Source organism: Podarcis bocagei (genome assembly GCF_964188305.1).
Source record: "Podarcis bocagei genome assembly, chromosome: 3".
NCBI classification, from domain to species: Eukaryota; Metazoa; Chordata; class Lepidosauria; order Squamata; family Lacertidae; genus Podarcis; species Podarcis bocagei.
In genome coordinates this window covers 44,573,686-44,589,525 of record NC_138127.1, presented here as the reverse complement: position 1 = coordinate 44,589,525, position 15,840 = coordinate 44,573,686, and the positions used below count along the sequence as shown (strand labels likewise).

Sequence of the window (15,840 nt, the reverse complement as noted above, 5' to 3'; positions counted from 1 at the left end):
AGAAAGCAGCTGAGATGGTGTCTAATTAGCTGTTGAAATAAACCAAGGTCACTGTCTAACTCCTTTGTACTTAAACCTGGGCCACTTAAATTCACAGGGCCTGATCCAGGACAGGACCACAGAAAGAACAAAGAATGGAAGCTCCACTCCCAAGCCAGAGTTCTGATCTGGAATGGACACCCCTTCCCATTGCTCTCTATTTTTAATTCTACTTTCCTTGATGGACTATGTGAGGCTCTCAGAGTATTTGTTTGGCCCATTTGGCCCTAGGAGTGGAGAGTGACCGGTGGCAAAGCTCTGTGGAACGCGTCCCCTCTTGCCAAGAAGAAGCCCTTGCAGAGTTTGCCCCACCCTTGTGCTAGGCAGCAAGGCTTTGCAATGGCTTTTGCTTGAGGGCGAAGCCCTTGCACAGCTTTACGTCCCTACCCCACATGGTGGGGGCAGCAGCATGGCATCTTGCTTCAGGCGTGAAAATGTCTTGGGCCACCTGTGTGTCTAATCGTAGCACCAGAGCAAAACACATCTTGATATTGACAAATAAAGGTAAAGGTAAAGGGACCCCTGACCATTAGGTCCAGTCGTGACCGACTCTGGGGTTGCGGCGCTCATCTCGCTTTATTGGCCGAGGGAGCCGGCGTACAGCTTCCGGGTCATGTGGCCAGCATGATTAAGCCGTTTCTGGCGAACCAGAGCAGCACACGGAAACACCGTTTACCTCCCCGCCAGAGCGGTACCTATTTATCTACTTGCACTTTGATGTGCTTTTGAACTGCTAGGTGGGCAGGAGCTGGGACCGAGCAAAGGGAGCTCACCCCGTTGCGGGGATTTGAACCACCGACCTTCTGATCGGTAAGCCCTAGGCTCTGTGGTTTAACCCACAGCGCCACCCGCATCCCAAATAGCATGACAAATAGCAGAGGCTTCATTTCTTAATCAACCAAAGAATCATTTGAACACCATTCTTACACCAACTGTGTCACATTCTCCTTGAGAGCAGTGTGTGAAGTATCCCTATTACCACCCATACCACATGACTTCCTAGCCCTCTTCAGGCATTAAAACCTCTCACTCGAATAGCATTGTGTGGTGGAGAACCGAGGCAATCAGAGTTCTAAACAGCAAGGAGAGCCTCCATAAGAACAGGGGGCTCCACGTTTGAGAAGTTCACCCTTCAAGCCATGGAGGGTGACCCTGGCAACAACAGAGGTAGAGCTTGGGGCATTTGCACCCACTCATTTCACATGATGCTGCTTGTATGGGGCTTTAGAACACTTGAAGCTTTAGAACACCCTGCATACAGACATTGGCATAACCAGGGCCGTCTTTACCTGGGGTTGCAAGGGGTGTGGGGCACCCGGGTGCAGAATTCTGGGGGGTGCCAGGCGCCTGCCGCTGAAGTCGCCTAAGTGTATTTTATTGAGCTGCTATGCGGCAGCGGGGTCAGCGAAACCTTTGACACGACTGATCTCGCGCCACCTGCCTGCTAATGCTGCTGCAGGGAGAGCACTCTGGAAAGTCTTGCTCACCAAAGCTGGGAGGAGGGGGAGTGACAAGAAAGAGGGAGAGACAGACAGAAAGAGAACGTGCCTGTCTAGCGATGGGAGTGTGCACAGGCTCCGGAAGAAGAACTTGTATATATGCACTTGCAAGGGCCCTCCCAGCTCCTCTAGAAAGAAGGTTGCTCCCACAACGAAAGGCTGCCCGAGATGGCTCTCCCACACATGTGCACAATGCCCGCCTGTCTCATCTTTCAGACACCTCATATGTGTGGAGTCTTTACACTGACTCCTAATGTGTTCTTTGCCTTCTTTAGAAAAGCTGGTTTTAAACAAAAACACACACACACAAAAAACTCCTTTTGGAGCTGCGCAGGCGTGAGCGCCATTTATCAAATGATAATAGTGACATAAGCATAATAAAAGTTAATTTGGGGGCTAAACTAAATTTGGGGGCGCTGGGCGGATCTTTGCACCCCGGCGGTGCATATGCTAAAGACGGCCCTGTGCATAACAACATGAGATGGGGTCCTTGGGAAGTGGCTCCAGTAACATAAGAATGTGTCCTGAAACACTTTTCTTAAAAATGAAATGGGGATCTAACCCTTTACCCTCTGGGCTCACCCTTGTCAAAAGCTCATCCATCTCTGTCACAAGAGTATCCAAGTTCTTCTTTGCCACCTGAAGGAGTCTCTCTGGTGCTCGCTGAGGTGACAGTAAATGCTGAGGAAATAAAGTCAAACATTTTACATTATGGATTTCAGAAATAACGCATTGCTGAATGAAGCTGCTCTGTTGACCTTAATTATTGCCGCTGCTGACACATAAAGCATGTTCATAAAAGAGGGCAAGCAGTATATGCATGGGTCTGAGTAGACACTGCACTGATAAACATGTAATGTGGCTTTTCTTTATCAAATGTTAAGAGTCATTTTGTGACATTAACGGCACACATTTCATGGCATTTTGTTTCCTTCCGTCCAAGAGAAGAAACATGAATTACTATAGCATCTTCTACTTATTAATCCTCCCAATAATTTATTGTAATAGCTATTTAACCACTGTGGCATGCTTAAACTAAGTAATCAAACCATTAATACACCACCCACCCATCCTGATCTAAACATAATCTCACATGCCAACAAAAACATGTGTGCTGGCCTCTCTATCCAGATGTGAAATCTAAAGCTGGTGATGGTTTTGAGAATACCTTTAATTCCTGGGTCGTATTTTCAAACGAATAAAGCATTTTATATGGAGGGTGTAGCGGGCCACTGAGATTGACACTCAAAGCCATCTGGTTTAGAGATTCTAAGTCACGAAGCAGGACTCCAGTGCACTCGTCATCACAAACTGTGGGAAAGGACAGTAAAGAATATTTATTCTTGCTAAATATTTGAGGCAGATGCTTGGTATTTCAACTCAGAAATATTTTACAGTGCCCATAAAGTTCTCCAAAATATAAGGCCACTAAACTCCAATAAATGGCGCCTTAAAAACCCATGGTGCAATAAAAGGAAGGGAAACAAAGATGTGAGCAGCAGATGGGATAAAATGGGATATCTAATTGTCAACAACTTGAAAACAGGGCTTTGTGATTTACAATGTGTTTTCAGCTATTGCTTTTTTTGTATAGGGGGAATTCAGTATATAGTGCATTTTATAAAGTCACAAAAGCAAACCACAGGTCACAGTCCAGAGGAGCTTATAATCTCAATTTGGATGGAGAGAGGGAAGAGATAACATGGGGATGGGTGGGAATAGGCATGGGCAACAAGGATGAATGCAAGCAAATTCATTTAATTCACAATGGCTAAATTCAATTGTTGATTGGGACTAATGCCAGTAGTGTGGCTTCATAAAAGAAATGGGACTTTTGAGTTGGGACCTAAAGGGAAAAGGGAAGTCCTGTTCACACATTACTTGCATGTAGGGCACTCACAGTTTTCCTGGGATTGTATATAAACATGGCTGGGACACCCAGTTGTGCAGGCACCCAAACTGCAAGTGTATGTATGGATCCTTTGCAGACTACCACACACAATGCATGGATGTCAGAAGGCAGCACTACAGTAGGGGTACAGCATTGGGGTGGGGTGGGGAAACTGTGAGAGGGACAAACTTATGCCAATGAGACCATTCCAGGGATAAGGATAACCAGGGAGCATGGTGTAAAAAATGGTAAGAGAGCAGGAGACTGGTGGGCTCAAGGTGGTAGAAATGGAGAAGTACAAAACACACTGGGAAATTAAAGCAGAATGGTAAGACCTTGGAAGTGAAGAATAAGGAGGGAAATAAACTTGAGAATCAAGAGCAGGTGAATAATGCAATCATGCATGAGACATCATAATGTTCTCATTAAGGAGACTAATAATAAAAGTCTCTGCCATAGGAAAATTAATCTAGACAATCTAAAATTACCTTAATTCAAATTTTTAAAGCAGAATGTATGCATGTAAAACAATTTGCCCTTTTGTCATCGGTAGAATTAAGGGCTTGCTCGTGTTTGCAACACATGGGTTGCATAGAAGGGCTGCAGAACCACAGACCTTCCCAGTACAGTGGTACCTCGGGTTAAGTACTTAATTCATTCCAGAGGTCCGTTCTTAACCTGAAACTCTTCTTAACCTGAAGCACCACTTTAGCTAATGGGGCCTCCTGCTGCCGCCGCGCCGCCGGAACATGATTTCTGTTCTCATCCTGAAGCAAAGTTCTTAACCCAAGGTACTATTTCTGGATTAGCGGAGTCTGTAACCTGAAGCGTATGTAACCTGAAGCGTATGAAACCCGAGGTACCACTGTACAGATGATTAAGGATTGTGTTTAAATAATGGTACACCCACAACCACTAACTGGGATTATTCTAGAGCCCTTACTCAAGACATTAACCACAGATGATAATCTTCCCTCCAGTCTTTTCTCCAAAACTCAATCATTATGACCAGTCAAGGGCTGCCAAGAGTTAACCACAGGACTCCATTGTGGAGCCTCTTTGAAATGACTTGGGAGCAGAGTAGTTTTTGGAGCCCCTGTTTAAATGTGTATATAAAAACGCAAAACTGTACTCCCCCCACCCCTGCCAAGACAGCTGAAGTTATCCCTGTATTGGTAATTTTTTAATGTTTGAAGTTTTGCTGTCTTTCTATTAGGTTGGAAGTCGTCCAGAGTGGCTGGGGCAACCCAGACAGATGGTTGGGGTATAAGTAATATATTACTTCTACTACCATACTGAGCAGGATGGGGGGCTATGCACAAATTTTATCCCTTCCTATACTTTTTTTGGCATTCAGTCAAATTCATGTCAACTCTTTCTCATATAAGCAGCTATGGTGCTGCTTCAGCCAGCATGGAACTAAAAGCTCCTGTTTAGCTGCAGAAGTAGAAACAACAGCAAGGAAAATCATTGGATGGGAGACAAATTGATTTAGTGCAATGAGAAGGCAACTGTCAAGCTGCACAAGGAAGCACGGAGATGTTATTTTCAGCTCCTTCCTTTCCTCACTAAGTTCTTTCTCCTTTCCACTCCATATAGTCCTCCCACTAATTTGTTGCTTGAACTGAAGTGCACTATAATTGCTTGAGTAAGGGGGCAATATTTTCTACTTTATGCATGCACATCAGAAAAACCTATTAGTGGTGCAAGTCTCTCATTTGTGTGCTTGCGTATGGAACACAAAGAGAAAGCACATTTCCATAAATAACATATAGTTTTAACACTGGGCTCTGTGTTTTATATACCAACATCTATTCTAGTTGGTCAAGGAGTCAGACAGATCTGTCAGGCAGGCATTCAGAAACTATAAATCAAATAAATAGTAGAATACCGTTTTATTTGAAAGACCTAGAATCCTAAAAATAAAAATAAAAATACTTTGTTGTGCTGGACCAACAGAAAGCTGCATACTAACAGATTTCCCTACTTAACACTGATGTATACTCTTTTGTTTAAGTAACCCTTTCCTAGTTAACCTTGAAATAGCTGGCAATAAATATAGCAAAATGGGATGCAAATGAAAACCAACTTAATTCAGCATGATAGGAAAAACAAAACAAAAAACAAATCCTGAATGGCTTATAAAGACATGAAAATATTCAGAATGAACAAGCAACTGTTGCCTATAACGTGCACACTGAACATTCATCATGCATTAACACCTCTTGCTAGATAATTGGGTTGAAAAGAGAAGATGTAGCAAGTTCCACAATTTAGTAAAAGAGACAGAGTAATGTTACTCCAATATGCAGCCTGGAACGTACTGAAAACGTTTCAAGGCTCTAATTACATAATTTATACATGACTAAATATTTCTATGGTTTAATATATAAAACTGTCAGTATAAATTTGTGTTCACTATTAGAAAATGCAGCATTATGTCCAGATCATTACTGCTGTGCACACATGAAAGACAAAAAAAAAATCATGCAATGTTTCAGTAAAGAGTTAGCAGCAAGCACCAGCTTTTCCTCACAAATCTGCTTCACTTACCAAATACAGCACATCTCAGAGTTGCCTTAAATGTGAAATGCCTCATAAGAAAGCATGTTTGTTAAAACAAGGAAGTCTCTTTTTTTAAAGAAAAAACTGCTTGCAAAGAAAACTAAATCTTATGTGCATTATCTAATGAATTGCTTCCCATAGCACAGGTATAGAAAAGTTTTGGCCCTCCAGATGTTGGTGAACTATACTTCCAACCATCCCTGGCCATTGGCCATGCTTGCTGGGGCTGTTGGGAGTTGTAGTTCAGCAACTTCTGGGCAGCCAAAGGATCCCCACACTTGTCCTAATGCAAGGACTTTTGGTTGCATAATGGAAGTTCTGCTCCCTCTTCTCTCCCCATGCCTCCTGCCTGAAGCTGTTATGGATTTCCCCTCAAAGCCTCCGTAACAGATTTTGGGAGTGTTTGTGGGGAGAGGGGTAGTTCTGTTGTGTAACCAGAAGGCCTTGCACCAGCAAATGCACTTAAGATGGATACTGCCCTCTCTCTTGCCCAGCTCATCAGTCATTTTCAAAAGAAAAGTGTTCTCCAAGGCCAGAATCCTCAATCATGGCAGAAAGCTGCCTCTCACTGCTTGCTTAGCAAGCCCTTGCCATCTGAACGCTAACTGAATTCAGAGAGTGGGTCACCTTCTAAGCTGGGTTGGGAACCTCTGGCCCACCAGCCAAATGGAATGGCCTGAAATGGGTCCCAATTTGGCTTGCGAGGTTGTTTCCCAAAAAACACACTCATCTGCCCACATCTGACACCCTATCAAGTGGGGGGTAGATACAGATACGGCTTGACAGGCTGCAAACCAAGTTCTCCACAGGAAATTTGACCGTGCAGCTGACCCTTGCAGGAAGTAGGGTGCAGTCACTGCCCATCAGCTGACAAGCAGTGAGTTCAGGACCAGTGGATTGGCTGTGTGACTGAGTTACCTGTGGGGGATTCAAATGCTTACTTCAGGCATAGGCAAACTCTGGTCCTCCAGATGTCTGGGACTACAATTCCCATCATTCCCTGACCACTGGTCCTGTTAGCTAGGGGTGATGGGAAATGTAGTCCCAAACATCTGGAGGGCTGGAGTTTGCCTATGCCTGGCTTAGTTGAACCCTGCAGAAAGCAGCTTTGCCAACTCTATGCTTGGCAAATTACGTTGCCAACCATGAAAATTAAGTGCCACCCCCATTGTTGCCTGGAGGACAAAGTAGGAAGCCTGCTGTACCTGCACAAACAGGGTTCTAAGCCACACAGTGCTTTAGAATTGCAGCAGGCCAGACCTTCTCCTCCAATGTGTGGAGGATGGTGGGACAATGGGGAGGTGATAGAGGAAGCAGGATCAGCAGGTCCTTGCCCTCTTCTCACATTATTCTAATAGTGTGATGGTTTAACTGTCCAAGCAGGCGTTGTTTTAACTTCTTCAGAATTGTTCCCAGTGTTTTTAGCAACACATTAAGCAAACATCACAGATGAGTCCTTATTCAATTGCAATTTTCTATTTTTGCATTCACGTTTCACCTGTGACTGTCCTTGTCTTTGACGGGAATGGACTAACCATCCAAAAGCAGATTCTGCAATGTAATTTTTGATTATCATTTTGATAGGCTTAAGTGTAGCTAATCAGAGTAAATTGGTCACATGCTGAGGACAGAAAGCAGAAATACAGGATCAATTTCACAGTGACCAGAATTCAAGCAATAATAAAAGAGAAGGCAATCTACACAGAAGAGCGATGTTGGAGAAATCTATCAGTGCTGTCAGCGCTGAAATGGTAGTTATTTTTATACTTTTATCAAAGTGTACAGCCTTCAACATCTTGTACTCCTTCACCCAGCTCTGTGTTTTATTAGGCATGTGTGAACCACCATGACTAGGGGAGCTGGAGAAGGCAACGTTCCAAGAAAATATTAATCAGAAAATGACAGAGTTGATCAATATTTAGGAGGGTACATAAAAATTAAATAAATCCCATATAATCTGTCAAAGGATCTGTGAAAACCATGATAGAAGCTTTAAAAAGTATATTTTTGTGGGGTTTGAAAATCCATCTTACTCCTTCCGCTGGATGAGATTCAAACAAGGGGAAAGCACATTTCTCAGCAGCTGACCACATATTTGCATGCAAATGGACCCAGGTTCAAACTCCAATAGGACTGGGATGGATCCCCTTGTGAAATTCTGGAGAGGTGCTGCTAGTCTAACTGTCAGCTTTGATATAAGGCAGCTCCATGTTCAACCCAGTGTGATCTTCTGATCATATACATGAAGCTTTTAAGCTCCTTCCTTCAAATAGTAACTACCTCCCTATTTACTCCACCCTAGAGGCCAAAGGAGCTTCCAGAGTGGCACCCTGTAAAGCACAAGAGCCTGCTGCCAGACATTATTGTTCCCTCCCCATGTGTGATCAGAACTGTTTTCCACTCTCTGTGTTTGGGTCTCACCAATACCAGCAATTCAAGACATGGAAGATAGAGAAAGGACATGATTCTAGGTATATTGGAGGGGCAGCGCCTATTCTCAGTGAAATTCTGAAAAAACACGATTCACGTTCTGAAAAGCAAAACAAGCCACCCCAAATCCAGAAGTACTGTTAATATACATACAAACACATGCTATGCCTTCTCGAGCATGCCGGGGTTCACATCCTGCACATTTCCAGCCAGTAGATCCAGGTTTGCACGTGCACTGTCCAGTGATAGGATCACAGGGAACAGGCAGAGAACCATATGGATGGCACTCACATTCTTGGCAAGATCCACCAGGAATTCTTGGGTTCCCAGTGTATCCAGGTGAACATCTACAAGTTGCAAAAATACAATAAAAACTAAATTAGTTTTATGAAGTTGGGGTAAATGAGTTTCTGTGGAGGAATATATATATATATATCTAGAAAGAGAGAGAGGTTTGGCAAGGTCCAGGGAGAGGGGTTTTTTTTGCAAGTTCTGGAGGGAGGTGTGGTTCTTGTGAGGTAGAACAGGCAGGTGATGGGTGGCTTTGACAAAGTATAAAAGGGAGGGGGTGGCTGCCATTGGCAAGGGGGGGGGGCGTAAGTGAGCAAAGCACTTTCTTTCAACACATATCTCCTTTTTTCGTTCTTCCTATGAGCAACTCTTGTCTTCAGTGAATTTCATTCTGTCGATATCGTCCTATCTTTCTACTTAAGATCATGTTAAACATTTAGCTTTATTGCAGACACCTCCATCAAACTGCTATGCAGTAATGTGATTATACAAATGAACAAAGATGGCTTTTGGAATGCTAATCTGACAGTGAAAAAAGAGGCTGCACTGAGATTTTATTCAATATAAGCTTACAAAGGAGGCTTGCTCCCACACAGTCTACTTGAGGCCTGCAACTAATACCCAGTAACTTTTTCATCTTGGAGTTCTAGCATGTTCTAATAATCAAATGCTTCAGCATGTGAAGCAACAGGTCCCAATAGCTTGGAGATATAGCAGGTCACTAGCTGGTTCTGTTCAATCCCCATATAATCCCCAAGTGCCCTTCCTAAGAATAGCAAAGTCATAACAATCCGGAGGCATCTCCAGGGTTACCAATAACAAGATCCAACCTAGCCCACTGCAGTCATTCTGCATCACAGAAATTCAACAAAGGGATGGCAACTGACAGAAAGAGAGGTAGGAGCCTGGTAAGACTTTCAGTCAGCTATGGAGAAAAACAGTTACTTCTATCAGATATAGGAAGGCAAAGCGTAGGCAGACAGTCTCACCGTGGCAGAAAACCACCTGTCAATAATCTTTCAAGAGATGATGGAAACTCAGAAGATGAAGAGCAGAGCACTATTCAAGTCTTGCTGGCTCCACCTTGTTTGACACAACGCTTCCTTGTTCACTGGTAGGAGCAGCAACATACAGGTCTTGCTGGTCACCTTCTGCTCTCCTGCCTTTTCACTGCCTGAATGAAGGCCATCTACTCTGTCCTACCTGCAACCCTCTGCCAACCAAGGGTGAGTTCAGTAACACTTTCCTGGCCCTGCTTTTCTTTCACAGCTCCTCCCTTGTTTTCCACGAAGTACTGGAGCTTCTGCTTTGGTTCCCCATACTAGTGAGGAGGGGCTGCACTCTGCTGCCAGCCCATAAAGGACCCCAAAGTGCTGCCCAGCTGACCTTTCTGCAGTCTGCTCTGATTCTATGGTACACACAGAGTCACAAGGGAGCAGATAAGCTTATTGTATTATAACCACATCTGAGAATTAGGAATGCGAATCCGGTTATTTAATAAAACATATAAAAGTTAAGTAAAGTTAAAGGACCCCTGGACAGTTAAGTCCAGTCAAAGGTTACTATGGGGTTGTGGCACTCATCTCACTTTCAGGCCGAGGGAGCCGGTGTTTGTCCACAGACAGTTTTCCGGGCCATGTGGCCAGCATGACTAAACTGGCGCACAGAGGACTGTGATGAGTACCAGAGTGCACAGAAGTGCCATTTATCTTCCCACTGCAGTGGTACCTATTTATCTACTTGCACTGGCGTGCTTTTGAACTGCTAGGTTGGCAGGAGCTGGGGAAGAGCAACGGGAGCTCACCCATCATGGGGATTCGAACCGCCAACCTTCCAATCAGCAAGCACAAGAGGCTCCATGGTTTAGACCACAGCGCCACCCGCATCCTGGTTGCAATTTATTCCCTCATTACAATGGGCCTCTTCTGATTAGACAAATTTAGCACACATTTATTGCTTGCTTGTCCATCATGCCTTTTGCCGTTTGTTTCCTACTTGCTACGTCTTTATTTCATAATTTGTGCTCAATACTTTTCCTTACCTTTCACAGTACTGTCCTTCATATCCAGGTGGGCAAGCAGTACATCGGTAATCATTGACGCCTTCTGCAACGCATGATGGACTGAAGCTTAAAGCAGAAAATCAAAACCACAAGGTTTTCTCTCTTTCATGTAACATATGACAGGTGCAGAGAGGGGCATCCAAGTGATTTTGGACCCCCCTCCCACATTTTAAAAATGCACCTGTGATGATTTTGATGTGGACTTGTCACATCACACAATGTACATTTTCTTAGTGGGAAATGTCCTGTTTCATCAAATTATATAGCATTTGGTAACCGAAACAAAAGAAACTGACCATAAATGCTGTCTGCTTTGGAAAAAATGACTTTAAATGTGAATTATCATGGGCAAAAAAATCGCAACCCCCAATCTGCCATGCTGGGTATGGATGAGGCAGAAGTGTTCCTCTGTCGAGCCCTACCTGAATCTGCCTCCTCCGTCACAGGCAGAGCCAAACCAGTGAGGAGAGCACCAATGCACTTCCACCAGCAGAATCTTTGCATTGATAATAATTGGGACTTTCCCCACCACCCTTGCCCAGGGTGTTTCTTTGGTTGAGCTAGTACAGGGGCCACGGCATGCTAAGCCAGTCCCACTGCCATCACATTACAGCAACAGCCCTAGTCTGGGCCTCTTTGCTGCACCAGCTTGGGAGCTGACACTGAAGAGGGTTTTTTTCTGCCTCTCCTCATCTTCTGTTCTGATCCACACAAGCAGCAAGGCTACAAATGCAGCAGTGGTCAAGTAAGATTGCACTTCAAGTAAATGTTAAGAGCTACTCTTTGATAAACAATAAGCATATAAAAAGTCTGACGGCATGAATTTTTACAAAAGAAAAATGTGCTTTTATTTTATTTCTTTTGGCCACAATTCTATGCAGATGATTTACCTGGGAGTAAGTTATGTTCAACTCAATGGGATTTACTTCTGAGTAGACATGCACAGGATTGTACTGTTAATTTCCCATATTAATGGTAGGATGTCACATAACCCCAATTTTCGGTAAATGTTATTGTTTTTGTACTCCTGGAAACACTTGTGCATGATTTTCTAGTGGGGAAAGGGCATGGCTCCTAGAGGAGAGAAGAGATCTGCTTTTGTTGCTGTTATTACATTGTTTTGTTATGAATTACAGTTTTCTGCTCTTTTTTTAAATGGATTTGAATGGAATTCAAGTTCACTGCCAACAGACTGAATGAGTGAACTGACCCAAAGGGGCCAGTGTCAAGGTTTGTCATTGAATAATAATATTCATAAATTCAATTTCCTTGCCTTTAGATGCTGAATGTCTGCTAGGGAGAGAATAATGCTGGTTAACACTACTACTTTCTATTGAAGTTTTTAATGTATACTTTAGAGTTCATGGTACTGTCTAGCCTGCTTAAACCCTCTTATACACTGTTTGTACAGTAGACGTGTGGCTGCTTCTCAGCTGGCAAGCAAATGAATAAATTGCTAGTGACCAACTAGACAATTTTTTAAAATGATACATGCCCCCCAAAAGTGCTTCAGATACATGTTCTGATCTTTAGCAGATTTTTAAAGTATCATTTAATAAATGAAGGCCTGTGGCAATGCTGCAGAGTTGTCATTCCAGTCCATGCTGTTTTTATTTGGAGATTAACAATCTAAACCCAAGATTGACCAGGATGAGACAGTTTGGGTTTGGTGGACTTTGAGCTTCCTCTGCTGAGCTGAGGCTACACCCGTGGAAGTCCCTCCTCCGGCTAAGCTGAAACCAGCCTAAGCCCCTTTCCCCAGCTCAGCTGGGGTTCAGCTAGTAGAAGTTAAGCCAGTGTAATTGACGGTGGCATAAGCCCCACAAAATGACTGTTCAGGGAGCTCAGTCATGTGACCTAGCAACCCAGCGGAATTTACGTAACTTGCACCAGCGTAAATTATGCAGTTAAGATTGAACTATTCAACATCTCCACCCCAGCCCCCCAAATAATAAAACTATCCAAATGCTTCAGCCTTTATGCTTACATAATCTGCTCTCACCACTTAATTGTTTCAAGGCTACAATTCCCACTCCTGGGAGGAACCCCATTGAAATCAATAGGCCACACTTCATTTTGGCACTCCGCTTGTTTTACCGGCTAAGCAAGGTTATTGTAAGAATTTTGTGACATGATATTTAACCTCCATGCAGACTTTAAAGCCCTGAGGAGCATGTGGAATTGTTGGAAATGTTAAGCTGATATGCCCAGGGTTTGTAGAACATGCATCAAACGGGAGAAGAGGAAAAGCATTGACGGAAGCAGGTGCCACAACATTTGCAACTACCTGTGCAACACTTGCTGAGGCAATGCTAAAAAACCACTGTGGCAGCTGGAGCCCCAGACAAAAACTTCCCCTTAGCTATAGTGAAGTCAGCATCCTCCTCTAACTTGCTTATAATGCATTAAATCAATAGTGCTTGAATGAGTAATAAAATTACACCTTTGCAAAAAATGTAAACAAATTGATCTACTCACAAACTCATTATCCAACACATTTTCAACTCAGTGAAAACAGACCCGCCAAGCAAGTCACAGTCTCGAGATTCCCCTCCCCCTACACTCACACCAGCTCATCACATTTAAAACTGAATGCTGAATAGAGAAACAGGAAAACATGTTAAAAATTTAAAGACTTAAACTCCTACCGACTCTTAGTACTGTGGCCTCTGCAGTGAAGCAAAAGTAGAAGAGCAATATACTCAAAGCTTAGTATTCTGCCTTGCTTCATAAACAATTAGATACGTGCAACAATCTGCAGTCTAGCTAGCTAAGATGCTTTCATTCCAACTGATAGAGACTTACGACCAAAATTGGTTTTAATAAGAATATTGTGCATGTTTCAAGCACTTCTCATGCCTTATCTACTTATAGTCCTTACAATAACCTTGTAAGGGTTCTGTCCTGGGCTCACTGTTGCTCAATAAACACAACGTTTGTTGTTTTCATAAATGACTTGGCTGAAGGAATTGAGGGGATGCTCATCAGATTTGTAGATGACACCAAGCTGGGAGGGCTAGCCAATGCCACAGAGTCAAGATGCAAGATGACCTGAACAGACTGGAGAACTGGGTCCAAACTAACAAAATGAATTTCAAAAGGGACAAATGTCAGGTTCTACATTTAGGCAGGAAGAATCAGCTGCACAAATCTAAGATGGGGGACACCCGGATTGCCAGTAGTACATGGGGAAAAGATCTTAGTAGACCACAAGCTGAACATGAGTCAACAGTGTGATGCAGCAGCACAAAAAGCTAATGCTATTCTAGACTGCATCAACAGAAGTATAGTGTCCAAAACAATGGAAGTCACAATGGCACTCAATTCTGCCTTGGTCAGACTACACCTGGAGTACTGTGTTCAGCTCTGAGCACCAAAATTTAAGAGACATATCAACAAGCTCCAAGAAAACATCAGGAAGAACTTTCTGATGGTGAGATCTGTTCAACAGTAGGATGAACAGACTCCCTTGGAAAGTGATGGACTCTCCTTCCTTAGAGATTTTTAACCAGAGGTTTGATGGCTCTCTGTCATGAATGCAACTGTTGGTCATTGTGTTAAAGAACAGGCAGGATCTTCAAAGGATGCAAAGAAATGTTGAGTATTGCTAAAGCCTGAAATCAACATAGCACAAGTCTTTTAGATAAAACAATCAGATACAGCATAAAGGACGATGAGAAAAAGAAGAGACCTCTCAGCATAAAATTAATAACATTTTAAGTCACATTTGCAGAAGAATAATGGGATGGAAAGGTCATTAGCATAACATACCCTACCAAATGGATTCAGCATGATAGTATCTCCTTTAAATTATTTGATCGTTCACAAGTTGTCCCAAACCAACATAACATTAAATAAGAACTCGATAAATTACAAAGCCCAGAGCGAGGTACTGTAATGCTTTTATGGCAGCTCAAAATATGAGCATAAGTCTCTCTATGGCTCCCTTGTGATTATATTGAACTTGAAAGCTCCGTTCTAGCTTCACTTGTGAGAATAATTTTTATAATGCTCATTCATTATCCGTTGACTATTACATTTTCCACCCTTTATGGATTTCTACATAGCTAATTAGCCAGGAAGCAATTTCTGAAGCAAGACAATTCAGCAGAGGTGGTTCAGTCACTATTCATTGTGACTCCATGCACCATTCTTTCTAATCACTGACAACTGACCCAGGAGAACCCTGGGGGAGATCTAGGCTAAAGCTAAGGCAGATTTGTAACGCAGGCTTACTTGTTGCTTGAAACAGCCAGTGGGCATGCGCAAGGCCGGCAGTCATTAGGCGATCCTCTAACAATCCCATAGAACCCAAGGGCACACCTGTCACAGTGGTCACCAGTAGTGTTGTGACGGCAGTTCTGCGAAACAAAGAGACCACAATTTTCAAGAACCAGCTTGAAAAGATTTTTGTTCATCACCACCATTACATAATATCATATTGGTTGGAATAGACCTAAGGTTTGTTTAATCCAGCATTGTGTTTCTCACTCTATTACAATGAAGTGAAGCAGAATGGTGTTGGGTGAGGGGGAGGTGAGAGGGGGACAGAAGGGAACCCTATACCACATGGGTCATCAGCTGGGGGTTACCTTCCAAGCTTCCCCTTTTGCTCTGCAATCTTTAATTCTGCCTCTTTGATGGGACAGTGTTAACCCCCCCCCCATTACATTAAATAAGGACAGAATTAAAAAGTTGAAAACCTATGCTTGATCAATTCTCCAGGTTTCGGTTTGGTGTAGGAAACATTCCAAGATTTTCTGATTTATTTGTTTATTATTGAAGAACTAGGATCATTTCCAAGATAATCCAAGGGGAGCTCTGGTGAGGTCATCCATCTCTAATTGCATTGGCTCTAGAGATCTAGTGAAGATCACTTGAGTTCTGGCTAGTTATTTAAAATCAATCCCAGCATACAATACTCTTGTCTTCTCCCCACATTATTTATCTGCTCACCCAACTCTCCCAGAAATACATCTACCAACCACATGAAGTTCTTCTATTAAGTTGGTCCATACTGTTTCCTGTAATCATCACACACAGTAGAATTGGCCCTATTAGGT

General features: G+C 43.1%; 1 protein-coding gene across 7 annotated transcripts in view; it reads right to left on the bottom strand.

Annotated features, from left to right (window-relative positions):
• The window catches only part of LAMA2 (laminin subunit alpha 2), a 372,288-nt gene that overhangs the window by 88,471 nt on the left and 267,977 nt on the right, over positions 1–15,840 (bottom strand). For 5 of the 7 annotated variants that reach the window (XM_081187598.1, XM_081187602.1, XM_081187599.1 and 2 more), the window contains 5 exons: positions 15,014–15,138; positions 10,757–10,843; positions 8,578–8,771; positions 2,707–2,849; positions 2,121–2,219 (listed from right to left, as the gene is read on the bottom strand). In XM_081187598.1, coding sequence (XP_081043724.1) covers positions 2,121–2,219; positions 2,707–2,849; positions 8,578–8,771; positions 10,757–10,843; positions 15,014–15,138 — 648 coding nt within the window. The remainder of the gene's footprint in view (positions 1–2,120; positions 2,220–2,706; positions 2,850–8,577; positions 8,772–10,756; positions 10,844–15,013; positions 15,139–15,840) is intronic. The other 2 variants (XM_081187601.1, XM_081187604.1) reach the window with 1 other exon arrangement.